This window comes from Peromyscus californicus, unplaced genomic scaffold (assembly GCF_007827085.1).
Source record: "Peromyscus californicus insignis strain IS unplaced genomic scaffold, ASM782708v3 Scaffold_8__1_contigs__length_139910024, whole genome shotgun sequence".
NCBI lineage: Eukaryota > Metazoa > Chordata > Mammalia > Rodentia > Cricetidae > Peromyscus > Peromyscus californicus.
Window position 1 is genome coordinate 44,057,932 of NW_026294606.1, and position 14,343 is coordinate 44,072,274.

General features: G+C 43.8%; 1 protein-coding gene across 1 annotated transcript in view; it reads right to left on the bottom strand.

The window, feature by feature from the left end:
- Positions 1-5,478: 5,478 nt before the first annotated feature.
- Positions 5,479-14,343, bottom strand: part of Vps41 (VPS41 subunit of HOPS complex) — a 164,014-nt gene continuing 155,149 nt past the window's right edge. The window contains exons 26-29 of the mRNA XM_052729824.1: positions 10,519-10,618; positions 10,371-10,415; positions 7,724-7,803; positions 5,479-6,178 (exon numbers count right to left, since the gene is read on the bottom strand). Of these exons, the coding sequence (XP_052585784.1) occupies positions 6,098-6,178; positions 7,724-7,803; positions 10,371-10,415; positions 10,519-10,618 (306 nt within the window). The 3' untranslated portion in view covers positions 5,479-6,097. The remainder of the gene's footprint in view (positions 6,179-7,723; positions 7,804-10,370; positions 10,416-10,518; positions 10,619-14,343) is intronic.

Genomic DNA, 14,343 nt, shown 5'->3' on the forward strand with positions numbered 1-14,343 from the left:
TAACCAAGATTGTTTTCAAAATCAAAAGCTTTGTTCTCTGTCCATGAAGATATGAATGTGCAATTAATTGGACATACCTATAACCATCCAGATCTTCCATATTTATAAAGAATTGATTCAAGTATTTTAATCTGTTGCTCTTTGCAAAGACATCTGAGAATTGCTGAACCCTCCTCTTTTTGCATCTTTTGCTGTAACTGTGGGACTGGGCCCCTGTCCACACTCAATTCCAGATCCTATCTCCTGCTGCTAGTCTCTTCCTTGTGCTTTTCAGGGCTCAGGTTATGGAAACTTACTTAGAGAGATGACTATTTTTTTTAGACCAACTTGACTTAATATTTGGGGGAGATGGAAATACATCAGTGCAAGAAAAAACTGAATACTCATATTTTCTTATAAAAACACCCTTTTATCACCCACATTGGTTGGTTCTTTCCCAAAACCTTCATGTCTCCATTCTCATCTTTCAAAGCAGAGCATTCGACAACTCTTCATCTTACACAGCTCTGTGCAATGCTCACTTAGCCAATGGCTCAATTTGCTCTGCTTAGTAGCAAGGAATCTGGAAGGGTGTTAGATTTTGAGACAACATCTTGCTGTAGAGGCAACATCTTGCCATTGTTGTCTGGAAGTTGCAGTCGTCCTGTTTCAGTCTCCTGGGTACCAGAGTCGCAGGTCCTCAATAGCACTCCCAACCTCAGTAGTTTCGATGTCCCTGCCTTTCCTTCCTCCCTCAGCTCCCATCCCTATGACCTATCAGCAATGTGGAAGCAGGATTGCTTTTTTAAGTATGACATAGTTTCTCTTAGAAGGCAGAAGGAAGTTTCAGATTTAACCTCATTGTTTAGCATGGTGTTGCATCAACAGCCCTTTAAGTTATAGAATGGAAAATGTATGCAGAAAAATCCAGACAAATGTAGTAATTGGAGGCAAAGTAATGGGAGGGAAAGGTTATAACCCACTCAGTTGTTAGGTAATGAGAATATGGGTTCGAGATAGTAGCAGAGAGGAAGGGAAGGATAATGTGGTGGTGAAAAAACATTGAAAGGCTAGATGGGGAGGCAGAGGTGAAAACAGGTGTGAGACTTCAGTTATCCTGAACTTGAGACTACATTGGGCCAATTCTTAGAGAAAGAAAGCAGACCAGTGAAGACTTCTTTTCTTTTCCTTTTATTCAAATGACACTGAGGATCAAGAGAGAAAGGGATGTGGTAGAGAGTAATGCAGCATGCGTGGGTGAGAAAATCATCAGGAGAGGGCCATGTTGGCAAGTCACAACATTCATCACAGAATTCTACTAACAAACAAAACAAAACCCTCTCCTTCCCTGCTGCAAATCACCCATTCATTCATTCAGCACATTCCAAATGTCCCAAGTCATTTCAGCATGCACTCTAGACACTAGGATGAACAAGATGTTTCCTGTCCTTACTGAGCGCACAGTCCACAGGGACAGCGACAAGGGGCAGAGGATGGAGTGGGACACATAAATAGAACTGACATGGTGATATCTGTTATAATCAAGCTGGGTTACGGCTGTACCTTGGGCTTTCAGCTATAGCTCCCTTGTTCTTGGTAAGATAGAAACAAGAACAGGGATGCCACAGCAGGAAAGGAAAAGCAAAGAAGTTCCAAAATATTCTTAAAAATGTAGTCAGCAGTTGCCTGGAGAGGCAGCTTTTGAAAACCCCAAACCAAAAATAATATAAAATAATAATAATGTAAGATCCAGTTCCACTTTCCTGAGGACCCAAGAGCTCAAATGGACTGGGGCAGTGGGGGAGAAGCCAGGTTGCAGGACTAAGGGCTTGACGATGGATGATCTGACCTCTGACCCAGCTTGTCAGTGGGGGAAAGGATATAGACCCACCAGGCAGACGAAGAGCTAACAGAAGCCATCACACTTTCTGCTTCCTCCCAGGAGCCTTTTAAACCAAATGTCCATCTTCTGCCCATCTCCACACATTCTTAGATGGTGATGGATAAAGGTCAACCAGGTTACCAAGTCTGTATTTCCCAGAGCACCAGGGTTATCACAAGGACTGATGGCTCCAGCCAGTTGGGGCTGGAGACTTCTGAGACGTTGGCAGCAGATGCCTGTGCTGGAAGGCTGGTGGGAAAGATGGTGCTTTGCTAATGGCAACAGACAGGAGCTACTCAGGCCTGTACGCTTCCTCTTGTGGATAATTGGGTGCAACAAGACCATCTCTATCGCAAACCTTGCAACTGAGGCAACCTAGGAGATGAGGTTGCTGAACCTATCGAAATCCTTATTTATTCAAATTTATCATCGTAAGAAACAGAACATGGCACTAATCAGAATTTATACACAAGAAAATACTTATCTTCTGTGCACCTGAGTTTATGAGCTGAGACTACATTTGCTCCACAACCACGAAGCTGACAAAGGCAGACATTTGGCACCATGTAGGGCAAGGGAGATGACAGCCAGTGTTCTAAGGTCAGGGTGAATGAGGACTGTCTAAGAAGACTGTGTGGTAGAGGACAACAACAGTGTAAGGGAAAACGTCACAGAAGGAAACTCATGTAGCTACCATGCAGGAGTGATAGGCAGCAGGCTGTAGCTACCTGCAATGGGTTATGAAGATCAAACCAAAGCCTGCAAATCCTTGCATGCACGAGGCACAAGGATTCCCAAGGGGCTGGATAAACGATGGCGTGATTGGCCGGGCGGTGGTGGCGCACGCCTTTAATCCCAGCACTCGGGAGGCAGAGCCAGGCGGATCTCTGTGAGTTCGAGGCCAGCCTGGACTACCAAGTGAGTTCCAGGAAAGGCGCAAAGCTACACAGAGAAACCCTGTCTCGAAAAACCAAAAAAAAAAAAACGATGGCGTGATGTTTGCCTTCAGAACCCCTAGACTGGGTACACAGGAAGAGCCTGGACAGTGGCTGATTCTAGTAGAACTGATACAGGCTGACATTCATTCTTTCTTGTTTTTCCTAGTATCACATTCTTGTTCCTAATTATACTCAACTCTGTGCCACACAAAGAAAATACCCTTTCTCATAGTGTAGAAACCAGCCTTTTGCAGAATCCAAGCATAGGAAGTGAAACTCAGTACCCTATGAAATGTAGTGTTAACAGCCTAGGTCTTAATAACAGACCACAACAAATCGACTCAGTATTTAACATATAGAAACATCATTCCTGTATGTATGTGCCTACCCAGTATTCTGTAAGGTTAAGAATTTTATGTGGAACTGGGAAGCAGGTAACATTTTATTTACACAACATGATGACTCTTACTGCTGGATGCAGCCGCCCTCTGGTGGAAATGGGCAGTGGTTTCAGGGCAGCCATGGCAGCCAGGCTATGTGGTTCCTTGCTTCTAGAATCTTCCTATGGCTTGCTCTTCAGATTCACCAGTGATTCTGTCATCCATTGACACCTCATCACCAAGAGCTTTTTCTTCGAAGAGTGAGTTTAGCTTTCTAAAAACTGACCAAGTCAAGTAAATACATTCGTAAAAAAGATCTGGAGTGGTTAAGAGCAGGCACTCTGCAGGCAGACTGCCTGAGTCTGGATCCAGCTGTTACACTGACTCCCACCTTGACCTGTGGTGAGTTGCTGAGCCTCTGTGTTTCTTCATGGGCAAACAGGCAATCTAGTAAGAAGCCTTTCTATATGGCCACAGGCTGGTTAAAGGTCATATGGAAGGGCTCATAACAGCCCCACAGAAAGAAGTGACTCTACAAAGCTTTGTTTTATAGTATTAAAGCACTGTAACAACCAAACACAAGTGACTGAGAGTGTCTGAAAAACTTTTCAAGGATGAATACCAACTAGTAGGAAATTCTGGTTAAAAACAAAACTGTTGTCACTAAAAAATTTTGAACTCGGCTGATTCACAGGCAGGGGACAGTTTTCCTCAAGGACAAGCAATTGTGCTAATCTTAGGTACAAGTGGGCCAAACTTGCTTCAGACATGCTTTATTTATTTAAAATATTTTAAATTACTTTTATCTGTATTTGTGTTTTGGCTGGATATATGTCTGTGTAGTACACATGTCTGTCACCTACAAAGGTTGGAAGAGGGTGTCAGATCCCCTGGAACTAAAGGTACAGACAGTTGTGAGCTGCCATGTGGGTGTTGAGAATTGAATGTAGGTCTTCTGGAAGAGCAGCCAATGCTCTTAACATCTCAAATGTTTCCTCAGCCCTTCAGATCTGTTTTGAATGGGCTGGTCACATATTACAAAGGTGAGTTGACTACCATTTTGACTATTTTGCTATATTTACATCTTTATAAAGTGAAAAATAATGCAAAGGATTGATTATCCTTTAGTACAACTATCCACCAGTTTGTTTAATAGGAAAAGTCATCCAGGGAGGCAGGGTTGTGTTTTCTGTTTACAACACAATCTTGTTTTGGAGATTTTAAAGGTTAGTTTTGAAGAAGGGAATAAACACACATTATTACTTGCATCTCAGCTCAGTTACTTAAAATGAAAAAAATCTTACTACCTCTTTTTTTGTACTTAGGGATTATTGTCCAAAGGTTATTTAGTAATTTAGTGTAATTGACCTCAGAAGTACAATGTGTTGGAATTAGTTCCTCCTGCTAATAAGTTCTACAAGAAGTTTTCTGGACATGCACCTGCTCCAAACAGCAAAGGAAGTGGTAACACTTGATAGGCAGAATCAAATAAATTGGAAATGTTAAGAACAACAAAAAGTGGAGGCATGAGGTGTGGTATTGTATTCCCCCAAGTATTGTGCATGCTAATAAACTTATCTGGGGTCAGAGACAGAGCAGCCACAATATTAAACGTAAAGGTTAGGCAGTGGTAGCACACGCCTTTAATCCTAGCATTCCAGAGGTAGAAATCCCTCTGGATCTCTGTGAGTTCAAGGCCACATTGAAAATGGCGAGGCATAGTGACACACGCCTTTAATCCCAGAAAGCGAGCATTTAATCCCAGGGAGTGGTGGTAGAAGGCAGAAAAATATATAAGGCATGAGGACCAGGAACTAGAAGCATTTGACTGGTTAAGCATTTGGCTGGTTAAGTATTTGGCTGGTTAAGCTTCCAGGCTTCTAGCAGCACAGTTCAGCTGAGAGTCATTCGGATATGAGGACTCAGAGGCTTCCAGTCTGAGGAAACAGGACCATCTGAGAAGGTGGCCAGGTGAGGTTAGCTGTGGCTTGTTCTGTCTCTCTGATCTACCAGCACTGACCCCAATAACTGGCCTTGGGTTTGATTTTATTAATAAGAACTTTTAAGATTCATGCTACAATGAGGCACATCCCTAGCCCATTCTCAGAGGCACTGAGGCACATTCCAAGCCTATCCTTGGCATTTGAACACCCCCTCCCCCACCACCACACACACCACTCTGGAGAGTCTCACCTAGCTCTGCCAGGGTCACTGGCTTCCTCCTGACTTATCAACCACAGCTCCTCCGGTACAAAACTCACCTCCCTTCCTTACAGGGCACCAGTTTACTTGCAATGCATTGAAGGTTTCACAAAGAGAAGGGCAACATTTATTCATTCAACAAACATTAAGTGCCTGAGAGGACCAGACACTCTACTAGTCAGGACATACAGCATGTAAGTAGCAAACATAAAGCTAATGGTATTCTCCGTTGTCACTCAATGAGTGGCAGTGTTCAATGCTTTATTAAATGTGTATTAGGGAGCGAACCACAGTTGATGATATATAAACAATGAAGCCAGGAATGCCAGATTGTTTTCAGCAGAGCTTTTGGCTGACTGCAGCTAATGATGTTCTCAGAGAGCTGGGGCAGCTGTCAGTAGTGCACCTCAGGCCTGGTGGTGTGACTCAGCCACAAAGTCATTTCCGACTCTGAGAATTAGGTTTTCATTTGCTAACTAAATGAATCAAATAAACAAATCATGAAACATTGATTATGAATCCAAATATTTCACAGCATGGGAATAGCCTTGACTTCTCCATCAGTTACAGGAAGAAGTTTCTGGAAGGTAGGTCTAGAAAGGCAACTGACACAGAGCACAGGTTAGCCCTGATCGGCACTGGTGTCAACACAGCCGCTATGGCCCAACAGCTGCCTGGAGCAGAGTGGCAAAGGGCAGGCTGGCAAACATGCAGGGCTACTTCTTCATCTCCAGAATGGCACTTCCAGGTCCACGGTTCTTAGCACTACAGATGTTACAGTATTGTGCAGGAGCGTTCTGAAAAGAAATAAAAAGCAAGGGTTAAAACACTGTCTCCTTTCACATCCAGAACCATGATTATAGATAGCATCATTCAGGGGGTGGAGGGCTTCAAAATGGTTAAGTATCATCCCTTGCTCCAGAGAAGACTTTTTAGCTCAGACAGGACTCATTCTACTGTTACTCTGCAATTCAAAGGTCACCAGAGAGCTGGGGAGATAGCTCAGCTGGTAAAGAGCAAGAACAAGGACTTGAGTTCAAGTCCCAGAACCTATGTTAAAACCCAAACTAGATGTGCTTATAACCTAGTGCTGGCACATGTGGACAAGTGGGTCCCTGGGCTCACTGGTCAGCCAGCCAGGATGACTTGGTGAGAGAACCTGTTACAAAGAGGACAGCTCCTGAGAAATGACATCCGAGGTAGTACATGAATGTACAAACCTCTACATGAATGTACAAACCCATGCTATGTACTTGCACACACAAATGCAAAATAAAAGGACACTACGGCAGAACCAGCCTTGGGTAGCTTGGAGTAACAGCATCATGTCATACAAAGCAGGTTGAGAAAACTCCACTAGTTTAAAAGTGTTTTCTACCACCCAGGCCACAGCCCAGTAGTCATCAAGTCACTAGATGAATTCACTCCAATGAGTATACTTTTATGTTAGTTACAGTATACTGCATACTTCATCTGGAAAGTAAACAATGTACCTATCTATATGACAGAAAAAGGAAAACCACCCCAAGAGGATGCTAGGACCACTTTCAGATACCAGAATCCACAATTGCTTCTGTTCTGGTTAGGTTCTTAACTTTTTTCCCCCTCAACTTGACACAAGTTATAGTCACCAAAGAAGATAGAACTCCAGTGGAGGAACTGTCTCTATTACACTGGCCTGCAGGCAAGTCTGTAGGGCATTTCCTTCATTAATCATTGATGTGGGAGGGTTAAGCCCTGCAGACAGTACTATCCCTAGGCAGATGGTCCTAGGTTATATAAGAAAGCAGGCTGACCGAGAAAGTATTCATGTTCTTCCATGGTCTCTGCTTTAGTTCTTGCCTCTACATTCCTACTTTGGTGCCTCTACATTCCTGCCTCTCTCCATGATGGACTATAACTTGTAAGCAAATAAAACCCTTCCTGACCAACTAGGGTTTTGTTAGTATTTTATGAAAGTAACGGAAAGGAAATAGAGCACCTTTATATACAAAGGCACGTAACCTATGCATATTCCCCATATATTTAAGACATCTCCAATTAATTACGATACTGAACACAGTGTAAGGCTTTATAAACAGTTATGGTTTGTATAAGGAATAAATACAAGAAAGGAAAAATCTACACATTTAGCACAATGTAGCCTTTCTCCAATATTGCTGATGCAGGGTTGGTTCAATCCATGGATGTAGAACCCATGGATTCAGTAGGAGGTACAGGACCAATTGTCTTGTGTACTAGAATTAAGAAAGCCAGAGCTGTAAGGATGACGGATTCTAGTTGTGATTACTCTAATTTGATCTGTTTCTTTTCAGCTGACAGGTGTTGGGCTGACAACTTACCATGCTTGGCATGGGTAGGCACTCCTTGTGGAACATGTGTCGACAATGGAAGACCACCACACTGAAGGGCTTAGCAGCATCTGCAAGAGATTGGGAACAGAAAGAAAAGAATTCAGTGCAATATTGACTTCCAAAGTAGAAGTATGCATTCCCACCAACAGTGGAGGAGTGTTCCCCTTGCTCCACATCCTCTCCAACATAAGCTGTCTTCAGTGTTTTTGATCTTAGCCATTCTGATGGGTGTAAGATGGTATCTCAGAGTCGTTTTGATTTGCATTTCCCTGATGACTAAGGATGTTGAGCAATTCCTTAAATGTCTTTCAGTCATTTGAGCTTATTCTGTTGAGAATTCTCTGTTTAGCTCTATAGCCCATTTTTTAATTGGACTGTTGGGTATTTTAATGTCTAATTTATTGAGTTCTTTAAATACTCTGGATATCAGCCCTCTGTCAGATGTGGGGTTGGTGAAGATCTTTTCCCATTCTGAGAGAGGTCCCCAGAAATCCACAAAGATACCTCCACTACAGACTACTGGCAATGGTCGAGACAGTGCGTGAGCTAACCTACTCTGGTGATCGGGTGGCCGAACACCCTAACTGTCATGATAGAACTCTCATCCAGTGACTGATGGAAGCAGATGCAGAGATTCCTGGCCAAGCCCAAGGTGGAGCTCCAGGAGTTCAATCAGTGAGAGAGAGGAGGGATTATAAGAGCAAGAGATGTTGAGACCATGATTGGAAAAAACACAGGGACAAATAGCCAAACTAGTGGAAACACATGAACTGTGAACCAATAGCTGAGGAGCTCCCATGGAAGGATCAGGCCCTCTGGAAGTGAGACAGTTGATTAGCTTGAACTGTTTAGGAGGCCCCCAGGCAGTGGGACAGGGACCTGTCCTTGGTGCATGAGTTGGGTTTTTGGAACCTAGGGCCTATGCTGAGACACTTTGCTCAGCCTTGGTTTAGGGAGGAGGGGACTGGACCTGCCTCAATTGAATCTACCAGACTGGGCTGACTCCCCAGGGGAGACCTTGCCCTGGAGGAGGTGGGAATGGGGGGGTGGGTTGGGGGGAAACACTGGGGGGTGGGAGGAGGGAGGACAGGGTAATCTGTGGCTGATATATAAAATTAAATTAATTATAAAAGAATTCAGTGCAATAGACAGACCAGGAAATGGTTCGGCCAGCCTTGAATGGGTTTCCCACCAACAGGCTGCATTTGAGGCGGCTTCCTTACAAAAACATCGTGAGGAGTGAGAAGCCCTTGCTCGGAACTACAGTTTGCAGGTTACTTGCTTGGCCTCAGCACCAGTTAACAAAATGATCAGTACAGGACAATTTCACAGCAAATATGGTGATGTTTATTTGAAAAACTAGAATATATGTGTCCCTGTGTTGTGTCCTGACCACAATTCCAATGCCACATATTGAAATCAAGTGTGTAGCTTAATAAAATGTTTCAGTTCACCTTACCTTTGCCAAGACCTCTCACTGAGGCCTGAGACTGAACTGGGTCAGGACCCCAGGCTCCCTGTATTTTACTACACTTCTGTCTAGTCTGGTCCTCCCATCTGCTTCTGTTGTGTGGCCAGATTAGTTCTGATAAGACCTAGTGCCCTCCACAGGAGAAGCTGAGGATGTAACTTTACAGAGGCATCCATGGCCCTTTTCCACTGAAACGCCACCTAAAGCACCATGGTTTACAGAAAGCACTTAAAACCCAGACCTGCTCCCTCGGGAACCATGATTGTGTGAAATGATTCCTGTGCTCCTGTGCTATGGAATGCTTCCTAATACCACGTAACTGAGCAGTGACAGCTCTGTGCTTTTCCATGCTGAATTTGTATATAACAGTATCCTTGCAACTATGTTTTGATTTCTACTTTCAAACTATGAGTTTCCTTTTCTTATGCCGGAATGATCCTTTAATGAACATTTTCTTATGTATGAAGATTGGAAAAAGCACAGGGACAAATAGCCAAACTAGTGGAAACACATGAACTGTGAACCAATATCTGAGGAGCCCCCATGGAACTGGACCAGGCCCTCTAGATAAGTGAGACAGTTGATTAGCTTGAACTGTTTAGGAGACCCCCAGGCAGTGGAACCGGGACCTGAAACAGGGACAGGAACGTCTACTTTTCAGTGAGTCGGTCAGATTTGATGCTGAGTACTGTTTCCACCAAGGTGGGCGATGGTCTGGGTGCCTAGAACTCCAGTGAAGATGCAGTCACTCATCAACTGCTTCCCAGATACCCAGGAGGGTCTTTCCCCATAGAACTGAAAATGTAGACAGTTAGGTTTTCACTTGGCTTTGCTCTTCTTTTGAAGAATCTCAAAGCAGGGGCCCTAGCCAGATCCAGCAGCATCACCTTATTGGAAGTACTGGCATTCAGGCCCACACTCCCTGGAACTCTGAGCCCTATGGCATGGTCAGCACTGTGGGTTCCTGCAAAACCCCCAGAAGCTGACACACCCCTGCTCTGCTGTCAGAAGCATCAGCACTCACAGAAGCAGGGAAGGGGCTGAAATCCTTCCTCAAATGTAAAGTCACATAATTTGACAGGCACTCTAATTAGCTAATTTCAAAATCTTAATCCCACCCATCATGAACAGATTTGGGAAATGATTTCCCCTGTAAGCACTTACCTGTTGGGAGGATGGGAGAGAGGCACGATTCACAGATATTCTCTTCTGTAAGAAAACACACACACTGCAGGTTAAGCACATTTCTGTTTGCTTGGCCTCTCTGGAAAACATGGTACATGGTTCTGAAGGTTCTTTCAGCTTTACCCACCATCGACCAGAACACCTTTCATTTGAGTTCGGTGCATTTTCTTCAGTAATGACAAAGAGTCAGCTACGAGGATTTTCTTGCAGCCTTCCCGAAGCAGAATCTAATGTACATGGTTAAAAAGGAAAGATCATTTAAAAACTTAAGTATCAGGAGTGTCTAACTGAGGAATCAGAAAATGTCAGAGGCACTTACTGGTTCTCTTGCCTGGCAAACACTGTCAAGTGAGCCAGGCATTATTCTTGGCAATCTATTTGTTTTTATGACCACATTGTGGTATTAGTAAAATCAAGTAAATCCCAACGTCCTGAAAAGACCCTGCACTAAAATTCTACTGTTATCTCACAGGCCTTTGCACTTTGCGTGGGATTGTTTCCTGGCATTTTGGTTCTTGAATGACTCATGGAGTCCAACCTTCAGATCTTTGCACAGGATGGAAAACTTGTCATTCCAAAGCCATCTACTCATTTAATTAACCCATCTAACCTCTGACAAATGCACTGGGTCCGTCATGAGCGAGGCAGCAGGTGTACATGAGAAGTGTACAGAGAAGCCTGTGACTACCTGTGCTTGTGTGTCACTGTAAGTGCTCTGGTGCCCCTTGGCCTTCTTCACAGTGACGTCACTCCCAGTTCTAAATCTAGACGTGTGATTTTCTTCCACAAGTGTAAATTCACACCACTGGGAATGGGAGTGCGGGCAAGCAACCACAGTCCTTCATGGCAACCACACACAATGTCAAAGTACCAGAACATCAGCTCTGGGTGAATCTAGCTAGAGGCTGCCCCCAGTTACATGATGGGGCACATTCAGGACTGATGATTACAGTTCTGGTCCCTGTGGCTTCAAGTGTTTAGTTGTGACAATAAAGACTGCATGGTTTTAATATTCTTGTGTTCACTTTCATACAACTTGTAGAGGGCCTCTCCTCCTCCTTTTTCATTGTTTTTATGAAAATGTATCTCACTACACAGGAATCCTCCTAACCCAACCACCCAAATGCTAGGTTTTAGGTGTGTACCACACTGCTTACATTTAACTTCCCTGTCAGATTCTATTAGAAATGCAACATTTTTTGTTTTTATTAAAAAGTCATTTTTTTAAACAGAAATCATATAGCATACAGGAAAAAGAAAAACAAAACACCAAGAAAGTTATCTACATAATAGTGATGCTGGCAAACTTTCTGAAAATTGTTTAGCAATTACGTGAGGCTATTGGCCTCAGTTTCAGCTCTTCTGGTGTAGGGCTCAGGAAGCACGGTGACATGCTCACTCGAGGGCACAGCCCTTGGAATTGGCACAGCCACAGGTTGCAGAGAAGACAGCAAAGCCTAAGGCCTAAGGCCTCTTCCCCAAGGACCGCATTTTCTAAGCAACCTGCTCACAGAAAGCATCTGCTAGGCACATTTTCAGTTCTCAAGAGTCAAGAACCCATGAGGAGGAAAACTACAGTGATGCTTTCTGCCCAATCAATCAAAACCCAAAGCTCTAAACCAGAAAAATATGAAACAATTCTAATGTCACTGACATGGTGCTCGTAAGGCAGTTATCAGAAAATGAGAGTCCACTGACAACATCAGTCTTTTTGAGTCAACATCTGCGATAGTTTTGGGCCACCAGGGGAGGCCAGCGAAGGAAGACAAACAGCACACTGCTGTGCGAGCATCCTCCTTTCTGTGCTCGTTTCCCTCTGATGTCACTTTCAGAAATGAAAATCAGTTTGAACTGTTGAACAGAGTTTCGAGAAGAGGTAAGACATGTATGGAGCTGACACAGAAATGGACTTCATTAAGGAAAAGGGCATCGCGACCACACGAGCTACAATGGAAACACTAGTAGAAAGGACAATTCATTATTTTAGGGACAATGACATGAATGGAGTCTCGAAGGGAAGAAGAGGTTTCCCTTAAATGCATGAGACGGGGTTGGGGGCAGAGGAAAGCCATGAAAAATCCCCAAACAAGGGAAAACATCGGACTTTTGTTGCCATTCAGGAGGTGGTGGAAGTTCTCCACCACATGATTTAGTCTGGACTGGGCTACTTGACAGGAACACGAAGGAGCCAGGTACCAGGACAGGACAGGTAAATTAGGAGCTGTAAAGTCATAGCACAGTAGACTTAACTGCCCCAGGGAGAGCTTTCAGGCAGTGGGATCTGGCTTCTCAGAGTGACTATCGTATTAAAGGGACAGGCCTATGATCGAACTGAAACAGCTTTGTCCTAATGAAACCCCACCACCTGGAGACTAGGGACACACTGTTATCAACCCTGCTTAGTGATGCTTCTGGTTCTAAGAACTCCATCAAGATAGACTACTGCCTTTTCTCAACTTCACACCACTAGTTTCTATCTCAAAAAATACTTAAGGACATTTCTCAGAAGGAACAGTATTACCTTTTCAGAATTTCTTCTTCTGAATGGAAGGTCCTTCCATTTTTCCCAGATTCTCCACACCTAAGAACCAATTTCTCCCTCATTCTCTCAACCACTCTTGCCCCTCTCCACTTCCCCTCCATCATTTGTTTCAAAGAAACAAGCTGTAACTGTACAATCAATGACCCATCCATAGTCTATGACTAAGTGAAGCGAGAATATACTTAAGGTGCTGACAACCAACATGAGACCTTAGGTTTGCTCCCTATTTTTTTCTCATTCCTCTATAGCACATCGCCATCGATAATAATCCCAAGTAAAAGGAAAACTGCAGTCTCACAGAGCAATAAAGAACCACACATCAGAGAAATCACTATGGTTCCTTAGAAACAGCTGCTCTGGGGAATGTGCCAGAAAAACTGCCAAGGTTCTGCAGTTTTTAGTTGAAAAGGCTCTGAACACTGGGATTTGCTGGCTTTGCCTTCTTCACTTTACAGGTGCTTGTCCTTAGGATGTAAAAGGCTGCCAGCTAGCTGGCTTCCAAGCCCCACGACATTCCTCACTTCCAGCCTCGTCTTTTAAGTCACTGGTGTCATGGGACTTCAATTCTACTTGGAACACTCTGCTCTTGTTGGATTATTGCCGAAGATGACTAAGTGTAGAGAGAAAAAAAAATGGGAAAGCTAAACGTGAAGGTCTACTCTTCAGTTTAAGAAGACATTAAAATCATGACTGTAACTCATAGTAACACAAGGTACAGATGAACTGAAGGGATCCAGGAAGCGATGGCTGGTGGGCCCAGGCCACCTGAGTCACTTCAATGTGGCGGTAAGATCAAACTGAACTACTCTGTAAAGGAAAAAATCCATTTGGTCTCAAAAGCTTCTTTCAAGTTTAAAGACCATCTCAGGAAAAACAAAGGGAGGTTAGATAATGTGAGTGAAAAAGAAATTTGTGCCCTCCTCCCAAAAAAGGGACAAGAAAGAAAGAAGTTGTTGATTTCTTTAAACTGACTGTGCCTTCAGTTTTAAGTACCAAGTGTAAATACAGGAAAACTGTTTGTGGACCTGGAGATGACTAGAGTGCGTCTAGGAAAAGAGGCCTCAGGTGTCAAATGCCTCACTGCACATCACATGATGACCTGGACAGGCTTTCAGCCTCTGCTCTCAACAAGGACTCAGCCCCCACATCTGCCTCCTCAGGAACAAGTTCTAACGGTCTTGCTGTCTTCCTCCAGAGCTGTTACCATAGCGAAGCCAGGAAGTGGTCCTAACTGGCAGATGTTTATGGATTACCTGTTAGAGCTAATGTAGTCCTGGATGAAAATGGTATGGCATGCCCTTTCAGGGCCTGAGTTTAAAATTCAGTGTCTTCACATACCAGCAAGTCATTAACCTTTTGGAGCCTCAGTCTGAGCTATTACTCTGAGCAATAGGGTTAATGCTAGAGTAC